The sequence below is a fragment of the Camellia sinensis genome, chromosome 2 (genome assembly GCF_055761805.1).
Source record: "Camellia sinensis isolate YWXY chromosome 2, ASM5576180v1, whole genome shotgun sequence".
Taxonomy (NCBI): Eukaryota; Viridiplantae; Streptophyta; class Magnoliopsida; order Ericales; family Theaceae; genus Camellia; species Camellia sinensis.
Genome location: NC_138962.1, coordinates 207214643 through 207239586, shown reverse-complemented (window position 1 = coordinate 207239586; position 24944 = coordinate 207214643). Strand labels below are relative to the sequence as shown.

The window sequence follows — 24944 nt, the reverse complement described above, 5'->3', positions numbered from 1 at the left end:
AAGGCTAGTCCAGCTGCGACGCTTGGCTAGGCCGAGCTGCAGGACCGAACCTTTGGGCCGAACAGATGTGGGCCGAGTCCACACTAAGATATCCGAATAGACCAGCCCGTCCCAACGGAAGCTTTGAATAAGGCCGAGCCGAGGTACTGAGATACCGAGCAACGGAAACCTCACAAGAAAACGTGGAAGTTGTGAACGTACACATGTGCAAGTTGCCACCTCAGTTGGTCCCCTACACCCAGAATCACGGGAGTTGTTGAACCAAAGGAATGTGGTTTGTTATCAGCATGACTACAATGAGTATACGCATTCAATGACAACAACCACGTGGTCCCCCACCTTGTCCAATGCTAAAAGGACACCTGGCAGCACCCAAGCTCCATGAACCCATCTTGAGAAGCAAGCAAGGAACCCTATATATACTACATGAACTTCACATTGAAGGTAACCGAACGATTCCAAGTAAAACTACAAGCTTAACTCGATATACATTCTCTCTCTGATCACTAATTCCCACACCAGAGGGGTTATCCGGCCAACCCCGGCCGGGCAGCTCTAACGGTGCTTCTTATGGCAGGAACCTCAGTCCATGGATAGTCCAACCGAGTGCGGAGCCCCGATCCACTTTCATCTAGTGCGGAATCCGGTACGCACAATTGGTACGATGAGCGTGGATCACTTCATCTCTAAGCTCTGCACTCAATTCCGGCGATGGGGATTGAGGACATTCTGCCTTTGACACATACTCCACAGACGGAGAAAATGAAGGATAAAGGTTTGGCACTCCCAACAGTCCCGGAGGAACAAACTAGAAACAATAATCGAACCCCTGAATCCGTCGAGCATTGATTACCCTTCGCTGGAGGTTCTTCTTATCACTTTCTTCTGGAAAAGGATTATAGAGATCGAATCATAGACTCCATGGGGATGGAGATACAGGAGTTGAAAGCCCAACTTAGGAGGGTGCTGGGCGATCCGACGGAAAAGAAGACGGAAGCGGAGCCCTCTCATTTGCGACGGATGAGCTCATCCAGAGAGCCACCAGTGAAGAAGTTCTCCAGGAATGAGTCTGGGCAACAAAGCCAGCCTATCCCAGTACAGAGTGAGGCAGCAAGCAGTCACACCCGTGGGTCATGCTGGAAAAGGGCCAAAAGGCAGAAGACAGTTAGCCAACAGACTAACTACCCTCCTCAGGACCTTCGTACTTGGTTGATTGGCAATAGGCAGAACGAACAACATCGGGATCAGCTGGACCATACTGTTCACTAGAGAGAACACTGAGCGCTGGACAGGCTCGTCTCTTCACCATTCTCCCCGGAGATTGAGACCTTGAGACCTCCAAAGAAATTCACCCCACCAAAGTTCACTCTATACGACGGGAAGTCGGACCCACTGACACATATTAGCCATTATAGACAGATGATGTCCCTATGGAACCGAGATGAGGCACTGATGTGTAAAGTCTTCCCATCTAGCTTGGGAGAAACCGGACTTCAATGGTTCGATTGTCTCCCTGCTGGATCAATCCATGGCTAAAAGTAGCTCTCCGAAGAGTTCCTAACCAGGTTCATCTCCAATACTAAGATCCCGAAGGAGCCAGATACACTGTTCGATCTCCAAAAGGAGCAGGAGGAAACGCTGCGCAATTATGCCAGGAGGTACTGGGAAGAGTACAATGACTTGGAGGAAAATGTGCGCAGCGAACAGATGGCCGTTATGTCCTTCAAACATGGTCTGCGCCCGGAAAGTAAGCTGAGACAATCACTTACCAAGCGCCCGGCCACAGCTTTGAAAGATTTACGTGCCAGGATTGAGCAGCACACTTACCTCGAAGATGATCAGATCCCCATCGAGGTAGCGTCAGCAGAACAAACAGCTTGGCACAAGAAGAGAACAGATCGAGGAGAACACTTAGGGATTGCAGCAAATGAAATGGATAAGTCCAAATCCCACGAAGCCGTTGTGACTGTATTCAAAGAGCCAATCTATCAAATCCTGGAAAAGATCAAGAGAGAGCCCTTCTTTGTTTGGCTGCCGAAAATGTTGGGAGATCCAGCTTGGCACAATCAGAAGCTTAGATGCACCTACCACCAAGACAGGGGGCACATGACTCAGAACGGCAGGGCACTGAAGCAACACTTGGAAGATCTAGTGACAGCTGGGCACCTAAGGGATTACATTGATCAGGATAAGGAAGTGGCCGAACTGGGGAACCCGCCACCAGAATCGAATGTTGAGCACCCACCTCGGTTGATAATAAATGTGATCCACGGGACGGTGACTCAGGAATCTGATGAGGCACTGAAAGAAGAGATCGCTAAGGCTGCGCAAATTCAGAGGGTCATGTCAGTAAAGCCTGCATCGAAAAAGGTACGTACAGTACCCAAATCCCCCTTGTGCACTATTTCATTTACTAGCAAAGATTTAGAAGGCATACAGCACCCACATACTGATGCACTGATTATAACTGTGGGAATTGGGAAACGATTTGACGTAAAACGAGTCCTAGTAGATCAAGGCAGTGCAGTAGACATATTATATTATGATTTGTTCAGAAAGCTTGGTCTCTCCGAGCAGTACCTCACCCCAGTGGTAACCCCGTTAGTTGGTTTCAATTCACAACCAGAATGGCCTCTTGGCAGAATAGTGTTGCCAGTCGTGGCAGGAACAAAAACCCTCCAGATAGAGTTCTTGTTATTAATACACCATCCCCTTACAATGCCATACTTGGCCGCCCATGGATTCATCAAATGGAGGCAGTCCCTTCAACCTACCACCAGCTCATCCGTTTCCCAACGAAACACGGAGTAGAGCAGATCTCAGGAGATCAAGTTGCGTCCAAACATTACTTCATGGCAGCATTAAAGGCAAAGCAGCTCTGCAATCGGGTACAGATGGTAGAAGTGGTCGAATAGCCAGTCTTGGAAGATGTAGGGGGAATCCTAGAGGAAAAGATGGTAAAGGATTTGGAGAAAGTCTTGGTAAAAGAGGATGACTCAGAAAAGTACTTCCTTATCGGTACCTCACTAGGCGCTGATAAGAAACTTCAGCTGCTGGAACTGTTGAGGGAAAATATGAAGGCATTCGCATGGTCAGCATATGATACTCCAGGGTTGGACCTAGAATTTGCTTGCCACAAGCTCAACGTCAACCCTTCAGCTTGGCCCATTGTGCAAAAAAGTCAAAAGATCCTCAATCGAGCACACCGAAGCAGTAATTGCCGAAGTCGAAAAACTCCTGGCTTCAGGAGCAATCAGGGAAGTTCAATACCCGCAATGGCTGTCCAATACAGTTGTAGTCAAGAAGAAGAACGGAAAATGGACAGTTTGCGTTGACTTCACTTGCTTGAACAAAGCCTGCCCTAAAGATAGCTTTCCTCTGCCTCGTATTGATCAACTAGTCGACTCAACAGCAGGGCATGAGCGCATGAGTTTTCTAGACGCTTATAGCGGTTATCATCAGATACCACTGTACGGTCCGGATCAAGAAAAGACAACATTTATCACTCCGAGAGGAACTTACTGCTACAGAGTGATGCCGTTCGGCCTCAAGAACACCGGGGCGACCTACCAGCAGATGGTCACTCGGATGTTCAAGGACCAACTGGGAAAAACCATGGAAGCTTATATAGATGATATGGTAGTCAAGAGCAAGTTCGCTACAGACCATCTTACAGACTTGAGAGAAGTTTTCGGTATATTAAAGAACTATCAGCTTCGCCTCAATGCCTCAAAATGCACTTTCGGGGTAGGAATAGAGAAGTTCTTGGGATATATGGTCACTCACAGAGGAATTGAGGCAAATTCGGACCAAATAAAAGCAATACAAGATCTTGAAGTACTAATAAAGGCTAAGGAGTTGCAGAAACTGGCCGGAATGGTGGCCGCACTGAATCGGTTCATCAGCAAGTCTTCAGATCGGATGAAGCCCTTCTTCCAGTTTTTGAAGAAAAGGGTAGCATTTGAATGGAGTTCCAAGTGCACCGAAGCACTGCAAAGTCTCAAAAAATACCTCAGTACACGAGGGGAGGAGCTGTACCTCTATCTAGCAGTCTCAGATCATGCCGTAAGAGCAGTATTAATTCGAGAGGTTAACAAGGAACAGAGGCCTGTATACTACGTTAGCAAGACTTTACTAGATGCCGAGACACGGTATCTACCATTGGAAAAGTTAGCTTACGCGCTGCTTATTGCCTCGAGGAAGTTACAACATTACTTCCAGGGGCATACCATCAATGTCCTCACTGAATTCCCCTTCAGATTTGTATTTAGCCGAGCCGATTTCTCTGGCAGAACAGCAAAATGGGCAGTAGAACTTGACGAGTTTGACATTCGGTATCAACCCAGAACAACAATTAAGGCCCAGGTCTTAGCAGATTTCGTCACAGAATTTGCTCCCACCCAGAGTACCGAACTAGGGAACCCAAGTTCGGCACAGGTGCCACGCATCAATAAACAAGAAAAGCCCTGCGCTTCGGAAGCCAGGAAACTCTTCATCGGAAACATCTGGCAGCTCTATGTTGACCGGTCGTCCAATAACCGAGGTTCGGGGGCAGGAGTAGTACTTATCTCACCAGAATGATTTATCTGGGAATAGGCTTTTAGGCTCGGTTGGAAGGCTTCGAACAACGAGGCAGAGTATGAAGCATTGGTGGCTGGCTTACGCAGTGCCGAACACTTCAGTGCAGAATAGTTTCTTGTTTTCAGCGATTCACAGCTAGTGGTAAACCAGCTTTCCGGGGTCTACGAAACACGAGATGAAAGAATGGCCATGTACGCAGGCAAGGCCAAAGACTTACTTAAAAAGTTTCAATCCATACGAGTGGAATGAATTAATCGGGACAAAAACGGCCATGCAGATTCTTTGGCTTGTCTCGGCTCATCAGTGGATACCAAAGATGCCAGAAAAGTTTGGGTTGAGTTTGTGCCAGAGCCAAGCATCGCATTTCCAGTCCTCTTCAGCAGTGTAGAGCCGAGCTGGATGGATCCAATACTTGCTTTTCTAAAATCTGGTACTCTCTCTGAAGACAAAAAGGAAGCCAACAAAGTTAGACACAAGTCAGCTTGGTTTTGAATCTCACCATCCGGGAAGTTGTACAGACGCTCCTATCTTGGCCCTTATCTTCTATGTGTGCATCCAAATCTGGTCGAGAATGTTCTCTACAAAATTCATGATGGGATTTGTGGATGCCACGTTGGCGGAAGGTCGCTAGCGCACCGAGCCCTCACTCACGGGTATTGGTGGCCACGGATGTAACAAGATGCTCAGCAGTATGTACAGAAGTGTGATAAATGTTAGAGGTTTGCTCCATTCATTCATCAGCCAGCCAAAACTCTCACCCCACTCACCAGCCCATGGCCCTTTGCCCAATGGGGTCTGGATATTGTCAGACCATTGGCGCAAGGCACTGGGAACAGGCGATTCTTCATTGCAGCAACCGACTATTTTACTAAATGGGTTAAAGTCGAGGCATTGGTAAATATCAAAGAGGCAGATACGAAGCGGTTTGTTATGAGAAATGTGGTGGTGCGTTTCGGCATCCCGCGGGTACTGATTGTGGACAATGGAACACAGTTTGATGGTAAGATCTTCAAAAAGTTTTGTGCTGACCTCAGGATCGAGTATAGGAACTCTTCTCCAAGATACCCGCAAAGCAATGGACAGGCAGAAGCCTCAAACAAAACCATCATCAACGGAGTAAAGAAATGGTTTGAGCATGCCAAAGGAAAATGGGTAGAAGAGTTACCCCACGTGCTATGGGCATATCGAACCACAGCACTGTGATCAACGGGGGAAACACCTTACTAACTAACTTACGGAATGGAGGCCGTCATCCCACTCGAAGTCGACCTCCCAACCCTTCGGTCTGAATTGTTTGAGAGCACTAGTAACGAGGAAGCTATTGCACAAGCACTAGATATGGCAGAGGGCCGAATAGAAGCAGCACTGGTCAAACTTGTAGCATATCAGCAGCAGATCATCAAGAGTTTCAACCAAAAAGTTTTCCTAAGGCAATTTACACCAGGAGAACTGGTCTTGAGGAAAGTTATGGATCACAAAAAGGTGCCTAGCGAGGGTAAACTTGGGCCTAACTCGGAAGGTCCCTACAAAGTCACAATTGTCGTTGGAAATTGAGCCTACTACCTAGAGGATCTTAATGGCAGAGCTATACCTCGGCCCTGGAACGTAGCAAATCTCAAGAAATACTATCAATAGAATTGTCTCCCACCTTCTCTATCAGAATGTAAAGGCATTTATCTGTTGACCAATCCAAATGCTTCCCCACTTCTCTCAAATTTGTCAAATTCTTGTAATTAGCTTTGATGTTTATCAAATGGAATTAACTTTGGTTCTTACCAAACGGAAATAGCTTTGATGTTTATCAAACGGAATTAGCTTTGGTTCTTACCAAACGGAATTAGCTTTGATGCTTGTCAAACGGAATTAGCTTTGGTTCTTACCAAACAGAATTAGCTTTGATGATTATCAAACGGAATTAGCTTTGGTCCTCACCAAATAGAATTAGCTTTGATGTTTATCAAACAGAGTTAACTTTGGTCTTAACCCAAATGGACTTAGTTTCAGAACGACTGGACGGAATTTAAATTTGGTTAGCACTCAAACATGCTAAGTGGAATTGCTTGGTGGAATAATGTTTGGCAACTAAATTGGACTTTAGCCAAGTGGAATTGCTTGGTGGAAACCACACTAACATATCTTAAGTAAACGTCTTTGAATCCACAGAATTCCTTAAGTACCAACACGTCAACACTTCAGTACTAATTTAAACAAACAGAGTTGGAACAAGCGTGACCAGGCTCAGTTAGGAGCAAACTCCCAGCATTAGTCTTACTCAACTCCAAGTGTGGTTAAACAATTGTTTTTCAAAACCAACCTGGACCTGAGTAAGACACCTCTTCATGCCTTTATCGCATTCAAATGCACCTATGCTATCTAAGTTGAAACAGACTCAAGCAGTTCTGCACAAGGGCACAATCTTCAGTACCGATCTTACTTAGCTCCAGGTGGGGGCAAACAATTGTTTTCTTTCAAAACCAACTTGGACCTAAGTAAGACCCACTTACGAACTCAAGCACAGCCATACCACACATCTGTAAGCCACACCGAGCATCAGTTCGGCCTCGAGGTCCCAACAGTGCTTGGCCGGGAGCAAACAGTACAAAGCCACACCGAGCATCAGTTCGGCCCCGAGGTCCCAATAGTGCTCGGCCGGGGGCAAACAGTACAAAGCCACACCGAGCATCAGTTCGGCCCCGAGGCCCCAACAATGCTCGGCCGGGGGCAAGCAGTACAGAATTAGATAGAGCATCTATTTAAAAGCAGTACAAAACCAAACCAAGCATCTATTCGGCCCCGAGTTCCCAACAGTGCTCGGCCGGGGACAGGCAGTATAGAAAACATTCAGACATAAAAGCCAAATAGCATCAGACTGCAAGTTCAAAGAGAAAATTCTATCATCCAACAAAAGGCACAGATGGCCTCATTACTAGTAGGAAAGAAAAGAAAAGAGAAAAGAAAAATTGTCTTGGCAAGTGCAGAAAGAAAGCTCATCATGGAGACCGAGCCACAATACATCAAAACAAAAAAGCAAAAAAGTTCAAATCCTTTCAACATCAACTTTCAGTAACAGAGGGAAACTCAAGAGCAGCATCAACAATTTCGTCTAGGCCGTCTGGGAGAGGAAAAGTAGAGGCAACTCCAACTTCCTGGGAAGTAGAAGCCTCCTTAACCACATCTCCTGCAGCTTCGGTCTTCAGGGTTTCAATCCCTTCAACATCCACCGTTTCAACGGCAACATTACTGTCCTGGGTCTTGTTTGTAGAATCAATTTTTGGGGAAACTTCAGCTAGAAGAACAGCAGGGGTGGAAACAACCTTTGAACCCAAGGATCTTGAAGGAACTGGGACATCATAAAACAGGAAAGAGCCTTCAAGAACCAGCACGACAGCTAAAGCGCTCGTCCAACCCTTCAGCACTAGCACCACCTCCTTATATGCCGCCCCAGCTTCATCCCAGCCTTGTTGCCAATGCTTGGCCTCCAAAGCAAAGCGCTCGGCGGCCATCACGGCAATAACGACTTCCAGTTTGGCTAGCTTCCCCTCGAGTTGAGCCTGTGTCCCAATAGAAACCTCCTTCGATTTTTCAACTGAAGCGATAATCTTGTTCAAACGAAATGCTTCCCTCTCCGCGGTTCGACGTCCTTCCTTCTCTGTCTCCAAGTTTACCATCAGTCTCTCAGTGTTCATTGCGGCCTCCAGCACGGCCCTTTCTAGCTCTTCAGCACGGGTAATGGACAGCTGCATTCTCTGGATACACTGCAAAGGACAACGAAGAATTAAGAGAAAAGGAGACAGCAACGCAACAACAAAGACAGGTAAAACGAGGAAACACAGACAGCGAGTGGGCCAAACAAGATGATTAGGATAGAAAGAAGCAAGAAAAGAAGAATCACAAGAGGACTTACAGAGACTAGAGCAGTGGTAGCAGAATGAGACCAGCGGCCAAAAAGTCTGAGCAGAGCACCACCGAGACTGGTTCAGAGGAATGGGAAGAGTTCCCTCTCACTCTTTCCTTAGCGCGAGCTAGGGGACAAATAAAGGGGCTGAATATGAAATGGGTCGGATCCAAGCCTTGGGTCAGCCCAATCTAATAAAGCCCAAGTTCAAATGGATTAGATGAATATATGGGCAAGCTAATTGAGCCCAACTCCATGATCAAAAGTCTACCCAAGTCCTCAAGTACTTGGACCCAACCCGCAGTGGAAAGGCTAGTCCAGCTGCGACGCTGAGCTAGGCCGAGCTGCAGGACCGAACCTTTGGGCCGAACAGATGTGGGCCGAGCCCACACTAAGATATCCGAATAGACCAACCCGTCCCAACGGAAGCTTTGAATAAGGCCGAGCCGAGGTACTGAGATACCGAGCAGAGGGAACCTCACAGGAAAACGTGGAAGTTGTGAACGTGCGCATGTGCAAGTTGCCACCTCAGCAGGTCCCCTACACCCAGAATCACGGAAGTTGTTGAACCAAAGGAATGTGGTTTGTTATCAGCATGACTACAATGAGTACATGCATTCAATGACAACAACCAGGTGGTCCCCCACCTTGACCAATGCTAAAAGGACACCTGGCAGCATCCAAGCTCTATGAACCCATCTTGAGAAGCAAGCAAGGAACCCTATATATACTACATGAACTTCACATGGAAGGTAACTGAACGATTCCAAGTAAAACTACAAGCTCAACTCGATATACATTCTTCCTCTGATCACTAATTTCCACACCGGAGGGGTTATCCGGCCAACCTCGGCCAGACAGCTCTGTAGACACCCCATTTTTGACCGTCCTCAAAGATTGGGACATCACGCTTGAACACTCGGTGATCATCCATGTCCGTGTTTGTTTTGAGTTCCCGGAGGTCTTGGCTGCGCGACTTGCCTCAGGATCTCTCGACTTGCTTGTTCTGTGCTTGGTTTTGCACCAAGGACTTGCGTATTTTTGTACCTGAGGGTAGAGAGCAGCTTTTTAGCTACCCTTGACCCCCACCGGCCTTGGCTTGAGGCCACCGGCCATGTCTTCTTGCTACCGGCCATTGGTGAGATACACCATTGGCCGGTCGGCATTTGGTGTGGTCGGCCGACCATTTATTTGGCCGATGGACTCCTTTTCTGGCTGGTACCACCTTTTTGCCTTTTTCAGGCATGTTGCATGCTAGCTGTGCCAGCTGGAATGCACAAACCCTGTCCCCGTGCACATATGTGGCTGTTTTGCCCCTTTTGCACCCTTTTGGTCTAGCTTCTTGAGGAAGCTTAGACCTTTGTCTTAGCTTCCCCAAGAAACTTGGACACCTATCCCAGCTTCCTGAGGAAGCCTTGGCCCCTTTGCCTTGGCTTCTTTAGGAAGACTTGACCCTTTTTTAATAGCTTCCCTTAGAAGTTTAGTCTTTGCTTTGTCTATATAAGAAGCCTCCCCTCTCCTTTGTTTGAGTTCAGCAAAATCAGACCTAGAACATACATATATCTGATATACACATTCTCTCTCTATATCTCCCTCTCTCTCTTCATTTTGTGTGTGTTTAAGGGCCTACGAATGTGCTTTGTTCTTAGTTTTTCACTAAAACAGACACCATTACACCATACTTCGACTTGGGAGGTCTTGAGGGTTTGTTCTTGAAGTTTTGGGTCAGTTTTAGACAGAAGAAGGTGGCTGACCTTGCTATTCTTGAGGTGTTCTTCACGGGTAACATTCTTACTTTATTTTCCCCAATCTTGCACTAGCTTTTAGCCTATCTTGCATACTGATTTAAGCTTTGTGTATAACTGAAAAAATTCTTGTATTTGCATGCTTAAGATACCTCATTAAGATCACTTTGGTGTTGGGGGTCGACCTCCCCCTTTTAGGCCTTGTTTGGCCTTTTTTTGTGCTCTCTTTGTTGAGCTTTGAATACTATTGTGTTTTGGCCTTCTCACCACTGAAATCTAGTGGATTTTCAGTGGTGATGAAGGGGTTTTGAGGTCTTGCATAGGGGAGGGACACCCCTCTCCCCTTGGTCTCTCATTTGTGCATGTTTTTGGCTCATAAGGGTAGCATATGTGCTTGATTTTTTTTGACCCCTGTTCAGAGGTTTTTGGATGTTGTTTGGTCATATGTTGCCTCTGTTTTTGGTCGGATTAAAGGTCTCTTGCATGCATAATATACTTGCTTTGTATTCCCTTATTTTGCCTAAAAGAGCATCATGCATTTAACCCACCATGCTCTCATGTTTTGGCCTAACTTTGTGAAGTTCTTAGCTATGTCTTACCATGCTTGAGGTCTGTTGGGTGCAAATTTGATCATATTTTCCATGTTTGGTATAGCCCCTTTGTATTTTGTCTTGTGAGCCTTGAGTGTGTGAGTCATTCACATGCTTTAGTTGGGTTGTTTCAATGATTTGGAGTCATTTCACATGCCATTTTAGTCCCTAATCCATGCTTGTGTGCTTACATTCATCATCACTTTCTAACCTTGAAGGGTGTTCTTTTATGCCTTAAAAAGGGTCATAGTGCATGCCTTGTGTTTAAGTCATTTGGGGCTGCATATCAGTGGGTTTTGGGGCATATTTTGATGCATTAAAACTCTGTTTTTGGTTGCATGATTCATGCCATGAGTGGTTGGGGTGGTTGTAGTAGAATACTCCTTTTTATGGCCTTGAATGCTTCCTTTTTCACATCCATTCCCTAGCATGTTTTGGTGCCATCTTTTGCATGCTTCTCAAAGTTTAACATGAGTGTTTAATGTCCAAGTATTTTGTCTTTATGTGTGCTTGGAGTTGTCCCCTTCCATGCTTAAGTGATGAACCTTGGTATGTGCATGCTTGCATACATGATTTATGCCCTCTCGCACCACTTTTGGTCACTGTTTTGGGGTGGGCTGAGGTTTCCCCCTTTGGTTTAAGTCCACCATTGCATTATCATGTTACATTATTTTGGTTTCGTGTTTGCATTGTATCATGTTTGCACACTTGCATATTGTTTAGCTAATTGCATTTCACGTCATAGCATTGTATGATAGTTTGTATCACATTGCATGCTTGCATGCTTGGTTTGCATTACATTTGGCATGTTTGCATACTCAAGCCATCTTATATGCCTGAGCCATATTTGTATACATGCATTGCATTGTTTGGTTTGGGGTGTGTAGACGCGCCCGTGTGGGGCCCTCGCTACAGTTCGAACTCAATTCGTGTCACGGTTCTAAATCTAAACCAAAGAATCCAAATCCGGTAAATCGTTTTGAGAAAACAGATTTTGAAAGAAGTGCCAAACATGGACTGCTTTGCCAGATACAGAGTCGCCACCTAAATATTTTATTTTGGGGGAATTTAGGAAACCCTGACTCGGTGCCAAAGGCCACGTGTTCGTCATCACCAAAGTTGCCTCGGCTCGGGAACTTGGGTACAATTGGGGAAGGTCAGCTATGAGTACCCCCTCTCGCCCGATCCGAAGATCGGCCTCTACTAACCGTGATATCCGCTTTTGAAAACGTTATGTGTTCTTATTCCGGTTATTAGCCTAGAATTGCTATGTTATGCGCACAGCAAACAAGTATAGACCAAGTCGCCTAAATTGGAACAAAACATTGCATGTTTGTTTTGAAAATGGTTTGCTACTCGCAAGTAAGCTTAAAATGCAAGTTTTGCCACTCTCAAGTGGGCTTTAGAAAAGATGGTTTTGCCACTATCTAGTGGGCTTAAAACTCACAGTTTTAATGCATTATTCCAATTTAGGCAATTCAACCTCCACCCACAGGCATTCAAGCAGTTATATCACATAAGCAGCTAGCCTCATGGTAATCATGCTGTTATGGCAACACTCACACGCATGCGGTATGCTAAAGCATAAATGCTTACCGAGTACTCCGAGCCAAAACAAAAACTAGTTAGTAACCATATGCATGATCCTAGTTCATGTTAAGATGGCTAATGCAACACATGCAAGATGCAACTAAGATAGGCTCGGTTAACCTAAACATGGGATGTGAAATGCAATCAATTGATGCACGTATTCAATTTGGAATTGAAATACAAATGCAGTTAGTATGATGTACCGAGCCCGGTGCATGCAAGACAAATGTATGGATGCATGCATGCGTAGCATAAGGTATGCTAATTTAAATATGCCCTAGTCTACCATCATAAGCGGGTAAATAAAAGGGAAGAAAGATGTGAGGTTGGAAGACATACACACACTCACGCACACTTATTACACAATTGCCCTCACTCGGAGGGTCCAAATAAATATTACAGTCTGAATAATAAACACATAAATTATTACAGAATTTCTAATTAATTAACAGAATGAATGCAAAAAAGAAAGGTGGCCACAGCCCCCCGCCTTGGGATGCGCGAATGATGCATGCTCGAATCCGTCTTGCCCGGAAAGTCCGTACCATACCACTGCCGCCACTGTTCTGGGGCAGGTCCCCTGAACACTGTGGAACACCATCGACTGAAGGAAATGTCCACCGACCATTGAAAATATCCATCGGCTGTTTATGAAGCTATCGGCTCAGGAAGGATTGCCGGTCGGCACTGAACACTGCCGGTCGGCAGAAAGTTCCTGCAGAATCTGGTTTTTGACAGCAACAAGGATAGACAGTGTATGGCATGGAATTTCAAGCAAGTGTATGCATGGCTACTCTACCAATCATGTAACGGACTCAAGGGAGTATGGCCCTTGACCCTCGGGCTATCAATTGTGCATTTGATGCATGATAGCCTAAGGAGCCAAGATTGCAATTCAATGTAAAAATGCATGCAACACACAAATGAGGACCAAGATCCTATCATGCCAAAGTCAAGGGCCTCGGTGACCGAAGGTTGAGGTGTGTTTTGTCACTCGAAGTACAAACACCCCTCATCCCTCAAGTTTGGTTTGACACCCCAAACCAAACAATGTAATGCGTGTATGCACTTGTAATTCAAGTTATGCAACATGAGGCTAAGATGCAAAACATGTCAAATATGATGCAACCTATCATGTTAAGTATGCAAAGTGCTAATCATATGAGATGCAAATATAATGCAAACATGGACAAGTATGCCCTAAGGCTAGCATGGGACAACATGTAATGAGCCCAGTAAGCAACAAGCATATGATAAGCATGCAATGGTGGACTTAAACCATAAATGGCAGACCTCAACCTTGCCATAAACAGTGGCCAAAATGATGCAACAAAGGCATGAAAACACACACAAGCATGCATGCACAAGGCCTTAAACATGGAGCATAAGCCATCAACTCTTCAAAGCATGAAAGGGATGGAAAATGCAAGTATGCAAGCATGGAACATGGACTGAAATGTGGTCTCCAATGATGCCAAATTATGAGAACAAGCCAAGTAAAGCATACTAGTGACCTACACACCTAAGGCTAGTAAGCTAGAATGCAAAGAAGCTATACAAAGCATGGAAAACATGAATCCAAAGACCCAAGACAGACCTTAAGCATGTTAAAACATGACCAAAAACTTCACAAAGCTAAGCCAAAATATGCAAGCATGGTGGTCCAAAGGCAAGATGCATTTCTAGGAAAAATAGAGGAATACAAAGCAAGTGTATGATGCATGCCAAGGGTCATCAAACCAACATGGGACAGAGGTAAAACATGCTAAATAAACACCAAATACCTACTGAAATAGAGCCAGCACATGTTAGAATGAGGTGCTCCTTTGGAAGGCCATGCAAGGGGTTGTTATACACATGCAAGAGGGACACCAAATATGACCAAAACAACTCTGGAAATAGCTTATGGGGGTCCTAAAACCCACTGAAAAATGCCTGAACCGAGCTCAAGAAGTGTGCAAATATAGGCCCCTTTGTAAGGCCAAAAAGGGCATCAAACAAGACAACAAGGAGAGGGGATGACCCTCTCCTTCTTAGGACCTTAAACCACCATCCTCACCACTGAAATCCCTCAAGATTTCAGTGGTGAGGAGGCCCAAACAAGGTGGTCCCGGAGCTCACTAAAAATGCACAAAAATGAGGCCAAACAAGGCCTAAGAGGGGTCAAACAACCCCAAACACTAAAGTGGTCTTAAAAAAACTTGAAAAGGAGCTAAAAAAAAGAATTTTTTCAGTTATACACTAAGCTCAAAACAGAAAGCAAGACAGGCTAAAAATATGTGCAAAAATGGGGGATAAAAGAGGGTTAAAGGCTCACCCTTGTAGACCAACGAAACCAGCAGCTTCTTGGACAAAAAAACAGTCCCTTAGCCTCTGAAAATGGCCTCCAAACTCCTTAGGTTGATGATGGAGGTGTTAGGCTAGGGGTTGGTGTGCAAAGGAGCCAAGAACCAAGCAATTTTGAGCTAAAATGGAGGAGATATGGAGAGAGATATATGTAGGAGCCTTAGATCAATTCTTGGAACCTCTTGAATGGAAGGATAGGCTCTATATTTATAGAGCAAGACAAGGTGCCAAGCTTCTTAGAGAAGCTAACAAAAAAAAGGGTTAAGGGGGTCAAGCTTCCCTTAGAAGCTTGGAGCAAGAGGGCCAAGAAGGCCAAGCTTCTTGGAGAAGCTAGACAAGGGTTCAAGCTTCTCTTAGAAGCTTGGAGCAAAGAGTTCAAGCTTCTTGGAGAAGCTAGAACAAGGGTGCAAAAGGTGCAAGCTTCTTGGAGAAGCTAAAACCAAGGGTTTAAAAGGTTCAAGCTTCCTCAAGAAGCTAGAACCAAGGGTTCAAAAGGGTCAAGCTTCCTCAAGATGCTAAAAAGGGTCAAGCTTCTTGGAGAAGCTAAAAAAAGGGTCAAAAGGTTCAAGCTTCTTGTAGAAGCTAAAAAAAGGATCAAGCTTCTTGGAGAAGCTAAAAAGGTTCAAGCTTCCTCAAGAAGCTAAAAAATGGTTCAAAAGGGTCAAGCTCCCTCAAAAAAGGTCTCGGCCAGAAAAAATGGCCGATTGATCAAAAACAGTGGCCGGCCGACCAAACACAATGCCGACCGACCACCAATAGTGCCGACCGGCCATCACCAATGGCCGGTGGCAAGGAAACAGGGCCGGTGGCCTCAAGCCATGGTCGGTGAGGTGTGGGGATGGCCTACAAGCTACTTCCCACCGTCAGAAGCAAAACCACAAGTGTTTGATGCGAAACCAAACACAAAACAAACAAGTCGAGAGGTCTTGAGGTAAGGCGCGTAGCCGAAACCTCCGAGAACTCAAGACGAACACAAACAAGGGTAATAATCGAGTGTTCAAACGATGACGTCCAAGTCTTGAGGACGGTCAAAAATGGGGTGTCTACAGGGTGTCAAACCAAACATGAGAATTGAGATGCGTTCGTACTCAAAGTGACGTAACGTGCCTCGATCCTCGGTCGCCGACGCCCTTGACCTCAACATGATAGGGCATTGGCACTCATTTGTTTTTGTTTGCATGTATTTACATTGATTTGCAACTTAGCCTCTTAGGCCATCATGCATCGAAATGCGCAATTGATGGCCCAAGGGTCGAGGGCCACACTTCCTTGAGTCCATTACATGATTGGGAGAGTGGCCATGCACATATTTGCTTGAAAATTCTATGCCATACACTGCTTGCCCTCTGCTGCTGTTAGCTGCAGGTTTCAGCAGGAAGAATTGGCCGGCCGGCAATGTTGGGTGCCGACTGGCAAAACATGTTTGGCCGAGAGCATAAGATTTGGCCGATAATCCCATTCCCATGGTCGGTGGTATTTTGTTCTGGCCGGTGACACTCTAGAGCACTCAAGAAGTGATTCAAAGCAGTTCTGAAAATTTATGTGATCCTCAGAGGGGCAAGGCAGTGTAAACAGAGGCAACAGTGCTATGGCAGCGAGTTTCCGGGCAAGACGAGTCGAGCATGCATCATTCATGCATCCTGAGACAGGGCTGTGGCCACCTTCTTTCTACATTTAATATTTTTAATTAATTAGAAATTTTGTAATAATTAATTTAATATTATTTATTCGAACCCTCCGAGTGAGGGCAATTGTGTAATAAGTGTGCGTGAGTGTGTATATGTCTCCCAACCCCACGTCTTTCTTCCCTTTTATTTACTAGCTTTCGATGGTTAGTCTAGGGCATGTTTCAATTAGCATACAGCATGATAACACGTTCGCATCCATTCATTCGTTCTGCATGCACCGGGCTCGGCTCATCATCCTAACTGCATTTGTACTCCAATTCCAAATTGAATATGTGTTAGTTGTAGCATTTCACATGTCATTGTAGATTAGCCGAGCCCATCTTAGTTGCATTTTGCATGTGTTGCATTAGCCATCTTAACATGAACTAGGATCATGCATATGATTACTAACTAGTTTCTGTTTTGGCTCAGAGTACTCAATAAGTTCTCATGCTTTAGCATCCTTGCATGTGTGTGAGTGTTGCCATGACAGCATGCTTAACATAAGGCTACTTGCTTATATAATATAACTGCTTGAGTGCTTGTGGATGGAGGTTTAATTACCTAAATTGGAATAATGCACTAAAACTGTGAGTTTTAAGCCCACTAGATAGTGGCAAAACCATCTTTTCTAAAACCCACTTGAGGGTGGCAAAATCTGGATTTTAGCCTGCTCACGAGTAGCAAACCATTTTCAAAACAAACGTGAAATGTTTTGTTCCAATTTAGGCTATTTGGTCTATACTTGTTTGCTGTGCGCATAACATAGTAATTCTAGGCTAATAACCGGAATAGGAATACATAATGTTTTCAAAACAAGATATCACGGTTAGCAGAGGCCGATCTTTGATCGGGCGAGAGAGGGTGCTCATAGCTGACCTTCCCCAATCGTACCCAAGTTCCCGTGCTGAGGCAACTTTGGTGATGATAGACACGTGGCCTTTGGCACCGAGTCAGGGTTTCCTAAATTTCTCAAAATAAAATATTTAGGTGGCAACTCTGTATTTGGCAAAGCAGTCCATGTTTGGCACTTCTTTTCTAGAAATTTATTTTTCTCAAAACGCTTTGCCGGATTTGGATTCTTTGATTTAGATTAAGAACCGAAACAATTTGAGAGTCCTGAACTGTAGTGAACCCACAAATGAACAGAACGGGACTCATCCTCCCGGGGCGTTCGGGGACGTCTACAGTTTCTGGCGACTCTGCTGGGGAGTTTAGAGAACTTGACTCGAACTCATGATATCTTGTTTTGACTACACCATGTGTTTCTTTGCATTGCATCGTGTTTGCCATCTGCTATTCTTGAACAGTTTGCCAGAGGCTTGCTTTTTCAAAGCATGCCATAAGGCTGACCGGTTGTGGGCTCTGCCAGTATGGGAACACAAACCCCGGTTTTACCGGGGCACCCTTTTCGACCATTCAACCTAGTGCATATTCAGAATCCATAGTGACCATTCCAAACTAGGACAGGTTGCTTACCCGATATTAGGTTGTTTGAAACCACTGCGTGCGTAGTGAAACCCTAGCTCCTGACAAAATAGGACAGGGCAACCCTACCCCAACATAGGGGTGTTTTGGCTCTCACTTTACTTGATATGTGCTTTAGAGTGTGTCTCTACAGGAATGCGTGTATCGGTTTGCAAGTTTGGGCATCAGGCCGGCGGGCGCCAGTTCAGTGTTTGAGAATCAGTTATTTGCGGGTATCAGGTTCAGTTTTGGGAACAGCGATTCGGGGACAATAATCAGTATTAAGGAACAGTGCATTCAGCTTATCAACCGTGTGTTGTGATGCACAACCGTATGTTGTGTATTTGTTTTACGCTGTTATGCTACTCATTTGTCTGGTTATTTATTTCCTTATTGCTTCATTTATCTTCTTGCTAGGTAGTTTAGCACGATTGCTTTTGACCCAATAGATATTCCCCAAGCACTATGGGCTAGAGGTCGTCGACTCTATCGATCTGAGGATCTGGTAGACGAACAACCAGTGTTTTACTCCCTACCCCTGGTTGTCAGACGGAATTCAAGAAGACGCAGTGTATCGGTACCAGGATTGCCAGATCAGTGGTCTGTGAACAGTCAGGTTGAAATCCTAGAGTCTACTACAGAGGCAAATACACCGGCGATTCAGATAAACCAGAGTAGTATGTCAGGGGTGGAAGATATGGTGCGCCAACTCTAGGAAAGCATGAAAGCCATTTAAGAAGACGCTATTCGTCAAACGGAATTCGCTAAACAGCAAGCCGTTGTTATGGCCCAATAGGCAGAGTTAATTACTCAGTTACAGCAGCAAACCGGAGCATCTGCTTCACACTAGGTTCCTCCCCCACCAAGGGTTCCGATACCTGAGGAGACACCAAATGTTTAGAATGCCAAAGAAAATACAGACATCCCAATGGGGCCAGCTCCGCCCCCGATTCTACCATAATTATCTAAGGCACCCACACCTATCAATGCACCGGATTCTCCCTTCGAGTTCGAAGTGGATCCCACAGCATTAAAACTGAGCAAGCTGGAAAAGATGTGTTAAGAAATCCCAGGGAGTCAAGACCATCCCTGATATTGAGGACGGGTATACTGACGCGGCTGTGACGCTGCCAGATCGGTTCAAGATGCCACACATTGACCGTTTGGATGGATCCGGGGATCCCATGGTACACCTGAGGTTGTTTTCAGATATCTTAAGGCCGATGGGCCTCACCAGACTACAGAAGCTATCTTTGTTCGGCTGAACCCTGTTAGGTGTTGCGGCCATATGGTATGCCAAATTAGAAGATGACATCAAGAGAAACTAGGATGAGATGGCTGAGGCCTTCATTGCACAATACTCATATAACACGCAAATCGAGATTACGACCCGTGACCTCGAGACGACAAGGCAGGAGCCTAAGGAGAGCTTTTCAGAGTTCGTGACCAGATGGAGGGCCAAGGCCTCGATGATGACCCTAAGGCCCACAGATAAAGATCAAATCCGGATGATTGTGCACAATCTCCAACCGAAATTGATGCAAAAAATGATCGTGCTCCCCTTCCCTACCTTTTCTGATCTGCATGAGATGGGAGTACAGATCGAAGATGTAATGAAACAGGGTCTGATTGACCAAGATAAGGAGCAGCCCCGAAGGACTTTCAACCTTAACAACAACACAGGTACAAGCAGTGCTGCGAATACAAGGGCTTCGGAAGTCAGCATGGTCACCACCATCCCCCCTCCAAGACCCATGGCAGCCACACCTTTCTCCGGCGCGTCTGGAAGCAATACACAAACAGCCAAGTACCAACCCAAAAGCCAAAGAGCCTTCGCCCCACTATACATGTCCTTGTCCAAGGCTTTAGGGGTTTTGATCAGAAAGGGGCACCTGAAACCCCTAGAGCCACGACCATTACTGGAAAAACTTCCCCTTGCCCACAACCCAGCCAAATATTGCGCATTTCACCAACAGCACGGTCATGACACCGACCAATGCTACCGATTACGTCATGAGATTCAAGATCTCATCGATAACGGGGTGATCCTGCCTCTAGAAAAACCCAACGTCACAACTAACCCTCTCCCTCCGCACAACCAAGCTCCACCTCCTAAACGTATCAACTTCATCCAGACTGGGGTCGTGTCTTACGATCCTAGCATCTATATCACTCCTTCCAACCTACCTAAGCCGGAGGTGTTCCTTCCCAACTGCACTGACTTGTGCATGTTGGACATCTCCAAAACCTAACCCGAACCAATGGTGGTGACTGTCGAAGACAGAACATGGGAGATTGCAGAGGAGGATGGGATTGTTGAGTCAAGGTTTGAGCAGTCTGGGAGTCTCGTTGAGGAAGCCTACAATCCGAGTGGTTACATTCTGTCAGTAGGCCAGGCTAGGCCAAGTGTAGAATTGCCAGAGAGGGCAGAGCTGTGTGTGATTCAGGGGGATAAATTTGAGCAAGGGGCAGATGATTTGGCGGCTGTGGGAGAGGACTTGGCCAACCTCCAGTTTTTCAACGACCAAGATCCAAGGGACACGACAGTTAATTGGTTCAATTATGAGGAATCGGCAGAGGCTACCGGGTGGCTGGATGATCAACCGGATGCTGTGGAAGAATTCCAACCAGAACAGGGCCCGGTAGGGGCGAGAATATCAGTTGTGGCTGGAAGGGCCGGAAGTCAAAATGAATCGCCGGAGAGCGCCGGTGTCAAGAATTTCGCTCAGGATTGGAGCATTTTGAATACAGGAATTGATGAACAGCCAGCTGTGTTGACACAGTTGGAACAGGAAAGATTTGAGGATTCTGAGAGAATCAAGAAAACTAAGGCCCACGTGGGGACTGAAACTGCTGTGTGCATAGAGACAGAGAATGCTACGAGCATATGGATGGAGGGTACTGTGAGTACGAGAACGGTCATATCGGAGCCAGACAGGTGTCTGTCGATTGCCGATGGAATGTGGTGGGAGGACGATGACCTATGTCTTGCCCACACGGACGAGGATTGGGGAAGTAACCAACCAGATGATACCTGGTACATCGGTGAAGTCGATCATATGACTAAGAGTGGACGGTATTTCAGGCCTCCACACCTAGATCAACCAGAGGCGTCTGGGAAGGATGGGGAAGCGGAGAAGCAGAAAGAAAAGCAACTCGAAGATGAGGCCGTCTTGAGACAGTTGAAAAAGATACAAGCAGACATCTCCATCTGGGGCCTACTTATGGCCTCTCGAGTACATAGACAAGCCGTCCTTTTAGCCATAGACAAGGCCAAGCTCTCGATAGACACCACGCCCGAACAGCTGGTGGGCTTAGTTTTTTCGGGAGGAGCTACCCCGATGTTGACCTTTTTTGACAAAGAACTGCCACCTGAGGGTGCGAACTATAACAAGCCACTCTACATTTCTGTGGAGTGCAGAAACAAATGGATACCCGCGGTGCTTGTCGACATAGGGTCCGCCATCAATGTGTGCCCAGCAAGGATTGCATACGGAATCGGTTTAAAGGCCGCAGGTTTTTGTGCCGACAGCCCAGGTGATTTGGGCATATGACAACACAAGCCGAGAAGTCATGGGAACAGTGAAAATCCAGACCAAGGTTGGGTCGGGACAGCACGAAATAGACTTCCATGTCTTAGAAGTCCCTGCAACTTTCAATATGCTTTTGGAGCGGCCGTGGTTGCATCAAGTGAAGGCAGTTTCTTCTACCTTGCATCAAATGGTGAAATACCCCCATGGAAAGGAAGTAGCCATTGTTTTTGGGAATTCATCGATCCATCCACCGCCGGAGGTGTCTACACCAGTCCTAGAAATTGAGCACGGTATGGAGGATGTGTTCTTATCCGGTTTCACTCTGGCTGAGGCCCGGGTCGTGCAGAACATTTTGGCTATTAATGAGGGGGTGTATGTCAGTGCTCAATTGGTATACCTCGTGAACAAGCTTCAACATATCCCCGGGATGGGATTAGGTAAGAGCGGCCGGAAAGGCGTCGCAGCATTGGCCGAGGTGCCGCATAACCCACATACCTTTGGCTTGGGTTATCTGCCCACCAAAGAGGATTAGATAAGGAAGGGTAAAGAGATGGCTGGGAGAGCCAGAGCGAAGCAGGCGGGGAAGCCTTATGAGCTAATGTACCGACCCATTCAGGGTAGCCTAAACGGACGCTTCGTCCGGAAGGGGGAGGACTTTCCATTTTGTGGCTTCCCAAAGCCGTGGCTAAACGCGGAGAGAAAGCGCATACCAAGCTTTGAGATCTTCTTTGATCTGCATTTATCTGGGGATGATGTTGCCGAAGAGCAGACAGACCCGTTGGCTGAGGCTGAGCGGAATGAGAAAGTGGAGTCTGAGGACACCGAAAGTGAAATGGGGGTAGCGCTGGCATGTCTACTTTCAGATCCTCCGATTGAACAGAAGTGCTTGGGGAATAACTTCTCGGTATGCATGATCGGGAATGGAACGGCTACGGGCCTACCAACAACTATTTTGGATGCATCTATCGCACCCTCTCTCATTTGGCAGTATGAAGAGGGATTTTTGTCCAGCAGCACCGGGTCAGGTAGTGAGCCGGAATCTGATTCCACCGAATCTTGTGAGTCGAAATCAAGTTCCAGCTCGACTGAGTCTGAGTCTGGTAATCCTGGGGATGATAACCTGGATGCCACAGTCTTGTCCAGGTCGTCTTTTTCTTTCTCTTTTGAGTCTTTTGTAACCGAAGAATCGGACGATTTGGATGTGCTTAATGAGAATCAAGTAGCTGTGGTTTCTGAGTACTTTTCTGTGCCCTTGATTTATTGCATTAATTCAGACTTTCAAAATTTTGATGAAAATGACGAGGAAGAAATTCCTCCGGCTTTGCAACGCTTAATTGAACAAGAGCAGGAAAGATTTGTTAAACCCTTAATGGACGAAATCACTACTGTGAATATCGGTACTGAGGAGGACCCGCGACTGGTCCAGATCGGGTCCACGTTGTCTTCGGAGGAACGCGAGCGCTTAGTCGCTTTATTAAAAGATTTCAAAGATGTTTTCGCGTGGTCCTACGAAGACATGCCTGGAATCGATCCTGAGATTGTACAGCACCGGATCCCTCTTGACCTCGAGGCCCGACCCGTTAATCAGAAACTCAGGAGGATTCGCCCGGACTGGGCTCTCAAGATTAAGGAATAGGTCACCAAGCAAATTGATGCGGGGTTCCTGCTGGTATCCGAATACCCGACTTGGTTAGTCAACATAGTTCCTGTACCGAAGAAGAATGGCAGGATCAGGGTGTGCGTGGATTTCAGGGATTTGAACAGAGCTAGTCCGAAGGACGACTTTCCCTTGCCGCATATCGACGAGTTAGTGGACTTCACAGCGGGGCATGCTTTGCTTTCATTTATGGATGGCTTCTCAAGCTACAATCAGATAGTGATGGCACCAGAAGACCGAGAAAAGACTGCCTTCACCACCCCGTGGGGGACATACTGCTACAGAGTGATGCCGTTTGGGTTGAAGAATGTTGGAGCTACATATCAACGGGCCGCGACCACAATATTGCACGACATGATCCACAAAGAGGTTGAGGTGTACGTAGACGACATGATTGTCAAGTCCAAGGAAAGGGAGGGCCATTACATTGCCTTGCAAAAGTTTTTTCAAAGGATCAGAGAATTTCGGTTGTGGCTGAATCCTCAGAAGTGTACGTTTGGTGTTACAGCGGGAAAAATGCTGGGGTTTCTGATTTCACAAAGAGGTATCGAAGTTGACCCTTCCAAAATCAAGGCCATCTTAGAAATGCCACCACCAAGGACTGAAAAGGAGGTGCGGGGCTTTCTGGGTAAAGTGCAATTCATAAGACGGTTTATCTCAAAATTAACCTTGACTTGTGAACCACTTTTTGGTCTCCTGAAGAAAGGAAAGAAATTCCAATGGGACGGCCAATGCCAAGTTGCTTTTGAAAAGATCAAGGAATACTTACAGAACCCACCCGTGTTGTCACCGCCTGAATCGGGGAAGCCGTTGATATTGTACCTTTCAGTGACTAAGACTACAATAGGCTGCATGCTCGCGCAAGAATCAGAGGACAAGGTAGAGAGAGACATCTATTACCTAAGCAAGAAGATGCTAGAGTATGAGACTCGCTACACACCATTGGAGAAGGCTTGCATGGCCTTGGTATGGGCTACCAGGAAGCTGCGGCACTACCTGTTAGCTCACTCCGTAATGTTGGTTTCGAGACTAGATCCCATCAAATATCTTTTCGAGAAACCGGCACTTACGGGTAGGCTAGCTCGTTGGTTGCTGTTGCTTTCCGAATTCGACCTGAAATATGTGACGCGCAAGTCAGTTAAAGGAAGAGCAGTAGCAGAATTCTTAGCTGATCACCCGGTGGAAGAGGGTGAAGCAGTTGAATACTTATTCCCGGATGAGGCCATTTTGCATATCGAAGACGAAACTTGGACGATGTACTTTGACGGAGCGTCAAACCAGTACAGATATGGGATAGGGGTGTTGCTGATAGCACCCAACAACTCCCGTATCCCTCTAGCCTTGAAACTCTGGTTCAAAGTCTCGAACAACGAAGCAGAATATAAGGCATGCATTGTCGGTCTAGAAGCAGCCCTGGAACTAGGAGCAAAATGGTTGGACGTCATCGGGGACTCGAACCTTGTTGTGTCTCAAGTAAAAGGAGATTGAAAAGTCAAAGAAGAAAAGATGATAATGTATCACCAAACCTTAGACTTGTTAATTCCTCGGTTTGAGAAGCTAAACTTTGCTCATCTATTAAGAGAGAACAACAGGTTCGCAGACTCATTAGCAACTCTATCTTCCATGATAGTCATCCCGTTTGGAGTCCGGATGCGTCCAGTCATCATTGACCAGAAGTTTGCGCTGGCATACAAATCAATTGCTGCCATAGACGAGGTTCAGGATGAGAACCCCTGGTATTACGACATTTGGAATTTCTTGGAGAAGGAAGCATATCCGCCAGGGGTAAATGCCAAGGATTAAAGGGCAATCAGAAGAATGGCCGTTCAGTTCATCATCTGCGGGGGTAAGCTGTATAAGAGAGGTCATCTGG

General features: G+C 46.1%; 1 protein-coding gene across 1 annotated transcript; it reads left to right on the top strand.

Moving 5' to 3' along the window:
- Positions 1–921: 921 nt before the first annotated feature.
- LOC145819393 (uncharacterized) lies at positions 922–2915 on the top strand. Its single transcript, XM_082913378.1, has 3 exons — positions 922–1260; positions 1543–2592; positions 2643–2915. Exons 1-3 carry the CDS (start codon positions 922–924, stop codon positions 2913–2915), a joined length of 1662 nt encoding a protein of 553 aa, XP_082769504.1.
- Positions 2916–24944: the final 22029 nt, after the last annotated feature.

Bases quoted from the DNA above. Each gene is read 5' to 3' on its own strand.
- LOC145819393 (XM_082913378.1), top strand. From the start codon at position 922: ATGGGGATGGAGATACAGGAGTTGAAAGCCCAACTTAGGAGGGTGCTG. The intron at 1,261-1,542 runs GTTCACTAGAGA...GGCTAAAAGTAG, and splicing joins GGGATCAGCTGGACCATACT to CTCTCCGAAGAGTTCCTAAC. The intron at 2,593-2,642 runs GTAACCCCGTTA...GCCTCTTGGCAG, and splicing joins AGCAGTACCTCACCCCAGTG to AATAGTGTTGCCAGTCGTGG.